The 10,300-nt window shown below is 36.4% G+C and overlaps 2 protein-coding genes across 3 annotated transcripts; both read right to left on the bottom strand.

The window, feature by feature from the left end:
* Positions 1-95: 95 nt before the first annotated feature.
* LOC124214967 (uncharacterized) lies at positions 96-1,749 on the bottom strand. Its single transcript, XM_046617778.1, has 2 exons — positions 1,640-1,749; positions 96-552 (listed from the first exon to the last, which is right to left on the bottom strand). Exon 2 carries the CDS (start codon positions 550-552, stop codon positions 256-258), a length of 297 nt encoding a protein of 98 aa, XP_046473734.1. The 5' UTR covers positions 1,640-1,749; the 3' UTR covers positions 96-255.
* A 3,626-nt stretch (positions 1,750-5,375) lies between these two features.
* Positions 5,376-9,186, bottom strand: LOC124214966 (uncharacterized). Of its 2 annotated transcripts, none has more exons than XR_006882244.2 (4): positions 9,090-9,186; positions 8,739-8,898; positions 7,799-8,639; positions 5,376-7,639 (listed from the first exon to the last, which is right to left on the bottom strand). XR_006882244.2 is itself a non-coding variant. In XM_046617776.2 (4 exons), exons 3-4 carry the CDS (start codon positions 7,959-7,961, stop codon positions 6,977-6,979), a joined length of 816 nt encoding a protein of 271 aa, XP_046473732.1. In that variant the 5' UTR covers positions 7,962-8,639; positions 8,739-8,898; positions 9,090-9,174; the 3' UTR covers positions 5,376-6,976. The 2 variants fall into 2 exon arrangements, 1 of the variants encoding a protein (XP_046473732.1); XM_046617776.2 differs by having other exon boundaries at positions 7,809-8,639; positions 9,090-9,174.
* Positions 9,187-10,300: the final 1,114 nt, after the last annotated feature.

Here is a 10,300-nt window from a genome sequence, read left to right as displayed (position 1 = left end):
TTTTTTTTGTTTCGTTGTGAGATTTTTCGTTTTTGTTATTTGTTTTTTGTTTTCGCATAAATTTTGAAAAGTTTGGCGATACGATTGTCAATCGGTTAAAAATTTGTACATATTTATTTACGAAAATATAAAAGGTATACAACTCGTGATCGTACAGGGCATGACTTAATGAATAAATACGATAATTGAGTGCAGGTTGATATCAAGTCGACCATCTTATGTAGCTAGTCGAATAGGCTGCGTCTTGAATAATAATCAGTTGCGTCCAACTTGGTCAACTTGCGCTTGAAGATTATTTACGACCTCAGGAGGGAACTGTTCGCCAAGGATTTCGAAAAGGTTGATCTTCTGGTCGCCAGGGATCGATTCGTAAGCTGCCAACTCAATGCCTTCCTGGACTTTCTGGATGGTAGCATCTTTGGGGATTAGGAAAGTGTTTTGGGCCTGCTTTATTGCTTCGTTACTGAAGATTTGCCCCTCCTTCTGCGGAAATGCAGTTGCTATTGATAGAACGCCCAATGCCGCAACCAAAAAGAGCACGTACGTATTCATCTGAAACATAAGTAAAGGTCAATGGTGCAAGCAAAAGAAATAATTATTTCCGTGGCCCGCGAGTTTAAAAATGGGCCGAAAAACTGAAATGTAGAAGGAAAAAAATGTCCTCATTCAACGGTCGTTTTTCCTTCGAGTTTTTCCAAAGCCATTTTTCCCCATTGTGCATTAGATGTAAGTTTGAATAGTATATTTAATCGTGAGATAAGTTGCACAGTAAGTAAAGTAGCGAAAGTGCGAACCGCAACAATCTGCATGCTATATAGGATACGTGATTACAGTGAATATCACGAAGTAAACCACAAAAGCTGCTGTTGTTCAAACTATTACCGATAATGTCGTAATGATGAACGTTGGAAAAATGAATGCATGTTCTGATTTAGCAATAACCGAGGTAAGATAATCGTGAGCGAATTGCCCAGTGAAGATACAATACTTTCACCGTGGTGAGACTATCACGTATTCAATATTCAACTTTCTCTATTTTAATGACAAAATATGAATTAGTATAATAGCTGCGATTCACATGTTAAAAATATCTCGACTTTCGATGTCGACAGTAAAGTATCATATTCATCAGCCAGAGCGTATTTAAATATTCCCTGCACGTAACGGACAACCGTGAAAATATGGAAATAACTCTGGAAATATACAGTTGTTGAACCATGGTTATTTTACCCCAAGATTCTAGTATAAATAAGAAGAAATATCTGGATAAAAGTGTACGTCACGTGACCATGTACTGGTCACTTTGTGTTCTGTAGCTACACAAGCACTTCCAAAGAATTGGCTATAATTGTGTCAAAGAATTCGATTGACTAGTTCTCGTATTAAGTCCGGATGACGTTTCTTTTACTGATGATGTAATTTATCAAATGGAAACTGTTTTTTCCCTAGATTTGAATAATGAAGAAATGAAATTAATATTCGCTCAATTTCTACGTAATCCTTCACTATAGCGTATTAGCTTGCATATTATAATCACACATAAATTGATACCACTTTTTAACATTGTTAGAAACACGTTCTACGTTGGTAACCGGATGTTGATGCATCAATCAGCATAATATTTGGCTAAGGTACTCACTTTACGTATTCGGACTTATGATCAGATGTACTGGAACGAAACTAAACGGAGCATACCTGGAGGTAGCTTTTATATCCAAGCCGAAACTCGGTTGAAGTCGGCTTAGTGGAGGGTACCGGTTCTCTTCTCCGGCTATCCGAGGTTCTTTGCTTATTGCGTTCACTTCGTCTGCACGTCCAAATGACGTCCTCTTACTTGCCTCAGGAATTTAGATATTGCGAAGACCTACCGTGTAGGTTTCGTGATACAGAGACGTTCAGATTTATTCTGAACTTGCTTCGCGCTTGATTTTAATCCGTCATTATGGCAGTTTAGTCACCAAGGCCTGCGAGATTTCACTCGGTGGTAGATCTCTAAAATTCAAATATACAGCTTCGCACAGCAGCCGACTATTTTCGCTACTTTCCAATATCTTTAATGCGTTATGTGTATTACTTTAAATACATTAAAAAAACTATAAATTACAATCCATTGCTAAATCACACCTTTTGTTAAAACGTTACGTTTAATTGAGCTCTAGCCACATGTATGTTTTCAATGTTTCAATTAATATTATCCGTAGCTTTCATGTTTGCATGTTTGAAAAAATTATTTATCTACTTCGGTAATTATACAATTCAATTTTTAAAGTGCTATTGTGATGTTGGCTTCAGGATGAGTGACTTTTGAATACTTTCTTACTAAATTATTATATTACAATTTAATTCTGTCAGTCGTTATGCGTACAGCATATCACGCATGTTCAAGATACCAAAAAACATCAAGTCGAGTAACATGCGTTGAGTATGGCTTGATACTTTCATGAGCCATTATGCGACTCTCTGTAGAACAACGCAGAATTCCATAAAACTACACAAAAGAACGATCTTACGTCAACATTGTGCCACTTGTATATGCCCGTCCTGTTAAATTATATCAAATTGAAAACCAAAATGACCGACAGCAACAAAATATTGTTAAGTTGTCGAGAACTCAATAAATAATACTTCTTAGAAACGAGCGATACTTCAAAAGCCACGTCGAGTTATCCGAAACTGCAGATACTTTCTTTTGACCATCCCATGACAAATTTCCTACCGACTTGCATTTAACTGTTGTACTACTGGCTGTTATATATGTTAGTGGTTGTAAATAATCTTATATAGAAAAAAACCATGCAAGATCGATCACTGTCTGCAGGGATGTGCGGATATTTGGAATTTAATCTATTAGCACTCGTACTGGAAACGTGAAAACTAAAATACGGAATTCCTACACGAACACATAAGACATGAGAATTTGCATACTATCTAGGTCAACTGCCGGTAGGTTCCTATTTTGATTACCGCTTGATTTTTTCAGACGAGATAGTGTATTCATAGATGGCACTCAATTAATTATCGCAGTCTTGAAATATGAGCACTTTTTATTATCTGAATTAGGTGATTTAGCAATTGTTCGCCAACAATAAGTTGAAAATAATTCTAGGCTACGTTGATGTGCCGCTTGGGGATGCATAAACCTACTTGGTTGATAATTACGGTTAAAACTTTAGTAAAGATATCACGGAACTCGTGTAACCGTGATTTTGACCCAGAATGAACTTGGAGAAAGCTGCGAATTGCGAGTACTTTTGAGTTCCACAGCCTTTGCTGCGTGCCAAGCATCGATAAAAAATAATTTCGAACCAATGTCAAGCTCAGAATTTATAGTCCAAATTCAATCATTTCAATCACACTTTCAGATGCTCACCAATGCACGTGCGTGTAATTCGCTTTTCGCCCAACTTTCACCGTGCTCCGTGCGTATTTATCATTATTAACATCCTCACTCTCATTGCTGTTACGTGAAATTTACACCTGACAAATTTGAAGGACATGACATAATCAGTTACCAAAAATTTTTGAATATATAATATTCAAGATTGAGATGATATATACTTCACGAACCGGAAATTAGTTATAGTAATCGATGCAAGCGATTACACAACTTTCTGGTAAGAAAGTACCGAGAAAAATCAACAGCTTTTCGGCACAATAATGATTACACGCTGTGAGAATATAAGAGGTTTGGATCGTTGGATTAACTATAAAGTTATTCGCCACTTCTAGCAATACCACAGTTCATGTAATGATAAACTTTGTCAAATTGTACATTCAACAATTACGATTAATTTTCTTTCTTTGTATGTGCATGTTGTAGATTATGTTACAGGCCAATACTAAGGATACCGGTACGTCAGGATTCTATTGGCTATCAGATGATTTGAAGATCACGTACGGTGAATATAGAATATTTGCAATACGCTGTATTTTATTATTGACGCGGGATTTATTGTACGCGTGTAGTGAATAAAGACGTGCGTGAGAGATACACACGGCGACTCGAAAAAAATTGTGCCACGTATAAATGGGCAAGTGCGAGAGAAGTAAAAAAAGCCGCGACCCCGATCGTCGAAATGAAAGTAGCAAGGTACTTCATGTGGCATGATACGCGAAACACTGCATAAACAGAATCGCATGATTATTTTGATCACTGCAAAACATTTTCAGTAAACTGCGATAAGCTGAAAAAGGAAGAATCTGTATCGGTTAACTTTGCATTATGTTGTGTGGAACTTGCAGTAGCTCTGGACAACTTGGTAGCCAAGTTTACAAAGAAATTATAGTACTATAGATAATTGTAAGATTTACGAAGTTGTATCAAAATATATCTAATATTTTCAGAGTTCATGCAACACTTTTGGATTATTCAGAAACAAAATTTCATATTTACAGAATATATTAAAAATAGGGACATTGGGGAAGGGAGAAATAATAAATGGATATTTGCTTTCGTAAATTTCAAAGATATGTATGAATTGTCATACTTTCAATTAGATTTTAAGACAATATGTCAAACATATCGTTGTAACCGATTTCCGAGAAGACTATATGTTGTGAGGACAAATATCGATCCTTAAAATAAAAATAAAAGCAATCGTGTCAGTAATAATTTCTTCAAAATTGTACTCTAAGAATCGCGTTATCGATCTCTTGGATACCTAACTTCCGAATTTAGGTATGAACTATGGTTTTTCGCAAAAGTAAATTTATCTTTGAATTTTGCTTGAATCATTATTTGCAAACTACAATACCGTGACAATCCCGAGCTTTTTCTCATTTGGTGTAAATAGTTAACTCGAAAAATAATGGCAGCTGAACGAAACATACATATCCTGTTGCTGCCAGAAATTTATAATAGTACATCGTGCAACAAAGGAGAGAAATGGGCTATGTCTAATGGGTAAGATGATGCCGGGTGTCCTCGGCAACCGCGACTTCGACTTGAGCATCATCATCTTATACGAGTAGTAAGTAATTGCCTGCTCCTCCTGTTACACACAGTACTGTTTTCAATAAGTGCACGTATAGGCCCTTTTTTGTGCATGTATGATGTAGGGCAAAATAAAATAATTACGTTTCATATTTGATTTTACTTATATAAATCAAATGTAAGAACACTCATTCTTAAATAAAATCATTCAGTTTTGTTATATTGCATATTACTTCCCTAGGGAAGTAATGAAGTCTCTACTCGAAATGAGCAACTTTCCATCCACTTTACACACGTTCGAATCGAATAGAAGATGAATATTTAGGTGTATAGTAGTCTGGATCTTTTTTTTTTTAGAAAATTTCATTATTTATAATACGAAACTAAAAACAGCTTCCCAACTGGGATAGTTTTCGAGTTATGGCGGTTAGTATTTGAAACATTTAAACTGGACGAGTCATCTTTTAGTATTTTGATACAGAATTCCGGTTTTACAAAGCTTCGTTTGAGGCCAACAACTAACTTCAACGGGTACGTAAGAAGAAAAAAATTAAATTAAAAAAAATACCACCCTAATGATAATTTTTTCAATTCTTTTTTATTTCTTTAGAAAGCTCAGAAAAGAGCAGAAGGGATCGCCAGCCCACGCTGGGTCTAGGCCTAAAAATTTTTATACTTGACACAAGGTTTTTGAATATTTTTTCAAATTTTCAATTTACGGTATAAGACATGTTGTTTTTCGAAAATCATCAGTAATACAAATTTACTCAAAAAAATCTGAAACAATTCTGGGTACTGTTTTGGAGTTGGGACAATCTGGTAAAATTTTTTTGAACAATATCAAAAGTGATGAGGGTTCAACATTGTTTGAGTTGGCATGGAATGCCCTATATAAGTCACATTGTTCGGAAATGATATGATAGTTCATATATCAAATAATTATTTGCATAACATCTGATTTACAATATTTACACACGTCAATTATATTTAATAACCTTATATTGTGATGATTTGGAGATGTATCAGCGTGAGAACGAAAAAAGTAAACTTAAGAGTTAGAAATGTAATTGACATGGAGTAGTAGGAGTAACAATCAACCCTATCAAATAACTGATAGTCTTTAACGTTTATTCACAATGTAAAATAAATTTTTCTGTTTCCTTGTGAGTCCAAAGTAAGCTTTAAAGAGTTTGACTTCCATTTTGAACAATATGCTTTACAATGCCAACAAAACTATGAGTTCACCATTTTACAACTGAGACTGCAATGAAAACGGAATATAAATTAATCCACACGTAAAAATTCTACGTATTGTGTTTGTGAACGTATGTATTGTGTTGATTTATTGTATCTAGATCCCTATTGGCAAGCGATGCAAAATGATTAATATTTTGTCTGAGTCTATCTCATTATGTAATTTTCTAAACCGAAAATTTTTTTGGCTAGATTCTTTCCTTTTTTTTAAATCCTATTATATCTTGTTAGCACTTCGATAGAAACACTCTGTATAGATCACTATCTAGGTTTAGCTGCTTTAATCTCTGATCCAACTGTGAACCATGTAGTTGCTTTTGTTCTTACTAGCACCAAGTTGCAAACTCATTATGGGAAATCTGGCTATCATTTCCGTGATCTTTAGTAACTTAGTATCTTGTAATTTGATCTCATTATCGTGTTCAGTAGTAAAAAACAATTATCCCACATACCCGTTGTTATGAATGTAATCAAACCAGGGTCTCAGTATGATGTACAGTCATTTCGTTTCATACAGTAAATGATGAATCTTGATTTATAGAACTTTGTTACTTATTACTTTATGATTTTTCCTTTCCATCCATCACGCAGTGACTACTAAATTTCAAGATCTTATTTGTACTTGGATGACAGAAAGTGAAATGTAATTTAATTTGTTGCCTTGCTTTACATTATATAACAAACAATATGTTGTTTGCAACATGCAACTATGACATAAAAAGTAGTGTTTTATTTCTATCGTGTGAAGTTTTGTAGAATAAGTTAATTGAGATTCTACTGTATTTTAATTCAGCAGTCAAATTCAACGTGTCGCATGTGGGCTAGTGTTTGCAGTGATGGCAGTGGGATATTTTGTTTTCTTAGTTGAGTGTATCCAGCATTTCCACACGCTAACTTGAGCCACAAAGCTTGTTCTAATGTATCTTTGGACCACTTTTCACACCTCTTATATCTTTTTTCAAGTATTTCTATCTCGGCATCATTCAGGATGCCTTTACACGTATCTCCATCACAAGTCAAGGCTCGCAACCGCTTATTTTCAGCTCGATACGCTTTTAATTTTTTTTTTAAGTACATCAATCTTTGGTAGCATCTGTCATATAATTTATTACAATGTTCGTGATCTGTGTTTGAACTTTTAGGTTTTGGTTCTTCTGTCGACTTGTTCACATCTGCCTTGACGATTAGTTCTGGAACCATCACTTCATATACATAGTTTGAAGATGGAGTAATAACTGCGTGTTGCTGGTTCACCCTGGTCATGTCTGTTTGGATGATTAGGTCGGGAACCATTACTTCGAATACATAATTTGGAGGTGGAGTAACAATTGGCACATCATCACGCTGTTTTCTGCCAACGTAATTCAGGAAGAGGGTTGGCATTGCATCATCTTTCAGCTTCCGTTTCCCACCAACACCCGGCATTTCCCAGCAATCATTGTCAAAATGTACCTGGCATTTGTGGGGCAGAATGCATTAACTTTATTGTAAGCAACTAAATACTTTCAGCTTATACAGTTCTGATCACGGTCTTGTATACAAGACTATGGTTCTAGTCAGTAACATATTTTTACTGAATGTCGTATGATGGAAAGATATACACATACATACATTCGCATACCTCACATAAAGCAGGTGCTTTACTCTTCATAAGAGCAGGCCGATTGATAGCTGTCAGCCAAAGTCTTCTCCTATCTGGATCGGTTGGTAATGTTTTCATTAGAAAACCTTTTTCTCGGGAATTCGAACATCCTCGAACTGAACACCCAGTCATTACTCTTTCATTACGAACCACACAACAGCAAAATATTTCAGTTAAGTATTCCTGTCTATTTCAAACTAGAGGCTCATTCGACTGAAGATTAGTGCAATGGGGTGACACTCACTGCTTTAGGACAGTTTAGGACAGGATTCTTGATTCGACACAGATTGCAAGTATTACCACTTGAATCGAGCTGGGTGATGAAATAACCAAAGGATAGTAGAACTTTTGAGTTTTCCTTCACGTTTGTTGGTAACACAATTTTAACGCAGCGCACCACCAGCGCACTCTCGAGATAGAAAGCAAACAAATTTTCAATGTTTCCTATTATTATATCAATGCTACCACTCCTACTAGTCAATTTGTGTGGCAACATTTATTTTTCTTGCTGTGGTAATGCAATGCTATCAGAGTTCTCAAATAAGTGGAAGAGGACGGCTGTGTTCTCAGCAACGGTTACGTATGTATGTACAGTAATTGATGCATGCACCGTGGCTAACTTTATTTTTTCGTCTTTTATCTCCTTTCTTCTCGTGTTTTATGTGTCTATAGCCGGCGAAGCAGTTGACCACGGAGACTAGGGTACAAGAGTCCAATCTCTAAGGCGGAGAGGCAGAACAGGCGTCCGCGAAACTCCGAGATTTAATTGTGCACGGTTTTATCACCAGCGTCGCTCCGGACGTTCTGATCCTTTAAATATAGTAATACAGTGATATAGTGACCAAAATTATAATAATTATAATAAACGTAAATATGTGCGGCATCATGGAACTATTATATTTAATATACATATAGCTATCGGTCCAGAGCGAGGCTGCCGTCCCACAGTCCGGAATTTGTTCCGTGTCTACGAACCCGGAATCCAGTGACTTTTCAAGCCCCAATCAGAGGCGTTCCGGCTCCACTGATTTACGGGATGCATTTTTCCTACTGTGACGTCGAACGGTACCTGGTGGAAATTTCCAGATGTTAGACACCGGAATCATTCACACAGCCACAGCTAGACTCACATCAGTAGTTTGGGTCACCAATTACCGATTAAGTATTGAAATACACCGGACAACGGGCATTCTGTCGCTCTAATCGAATGAACCGAAGAAGGAGTAATAATTGGATAAAAGATTTAATTAATTGGCCTACCTCTTGAGAATACTCTGGATGTGACGAGTTGCAGCGTAGATTGGTGAGAGGATTTAACGGAATAACTGACTCTAATATATTTGAATACTTTGATTAAGGGGGGGGTAACGTATTAAATTTTTTTTTTTTTCAATTTTTTTTTATTTTTCTAATTGATTGCACAATATGTCAAGAATATTGTGTTAAAATTTCAAGTCGATTGAAGCAAAATTGAGGAAGTTATGAGTAAGCGTCCGTTGCTCCGGGATGAGGTTTTATACCTGACCGACAGTTACGCGACGCGCTCACCCGGCCCAATTAAAACCGAACGGGTCTGTTCAGGTAGAGTCAAGAATATTCGAGGCATGGTATATACATCAGTTAAACACTGTACGCCGTGCTGAGCAGTAACAAGTGACGCTAAAATTTTGACTCTGTTTTCCTTCAATTCGTACATCGAAAGTGTTACTTTGTTATCGTTCGTGTTCGTACATCGAAAAATGCCCCGAAAAATTAGCCAAAGTCTGTCAGTGGCACCGCTACAATCGTTGAAATTGCAGCTCATGTAGCTGCATGTACTTTCAATGAAGGTTCTTTTGCGTTGCTGGCCTTTATGCAAGAGATGCACATCCCGACAGGGCCAAGTTCTCACGAATGGGCACGACAAGCTGACGAGTTGCGAATTAGTAAAGCAGAGGAGCAAGCGGCGCGTGACAGTAAAGAAGAAAGAGTTTTGCGTAGACAAATGCAAAAAGATGCTCTAGACCATCTTGATGGAAGCCTTTTGCTCTACGGACCTGGCATCGACGACTCTGTGGGAGTATAGAAAAATTATCGAATTTTATGTTGAATTTTTCAGTACGCAAAACTCTAAAGCGTTTTTCTGAGACTTGTCATTTTTGAAGTCCGTGCCCACCATAAGTAAAAATCTACTGGACCAATCGTTTTGAAATTTTGCACAGTGTTTTTTCACATTATTCACCAGGTATTGTCGGGAGCTTTTTTTTTTTTTTCAATAATTATCAATTTTACAACAACAAATTAGACGTTTTTTTTAGCGAAAATCTGGTTTTTGGCTTCCAAGTGCTACGAAAAATCGAAAAATCGAAAAAAAAAAAAATCCTCCCGTGAATACCTCGACAAAGATCTCCTTTAACAAATGCATTTTGATTTTTTCGTTTCACATGATTTGGTTGCGAGTTATGATGGGCACCGCAAAACAACTTTTTCTC

This window comes from Neodiprion pinetum, chromosome 3, assembly GCF_021155775.2.
Source record: "Neodiprion pinetum isolate iyNeoPine1 chromosome 3, iyNeoPine1.2, whole genome shotgun sequence".
NCBI lineage: Eukaryota > Metazoa > Arthropoda > Insecta > Hymenoptera > Diprionidae > Neodiprion > Neodiprion pinetum.
Note: the sequence above shows the minus strand (reverse complement) of the source record. Positions and strands in the feature narration are given on the sequence as shown.

Excerpts from the sequence above, each read along its gene's own strand:
- LOC124214967 (XM_046617778.1), bottom strand. The coding sequence starts at position 552 with ATGAATACGTACGTGCTCTTTTTGGTTGCGGCATTGGGCGTTCTATCA.
- LOC124214966 (XM_046617776.2), bottom strand. The coding sequence starts at position 7,961 with ATGACTGGGTGTTCAGTTCGAGGATGTTCGAATTCCCGAGAAAAAGGT. Across the intron at positions 7,640-7,808 it reads AAGCACCTGCTTTATGTGAG|GTACATTTTGACAATGATTG; the intron begins GTATGCGAATGT and ends CACAAATGCCAG.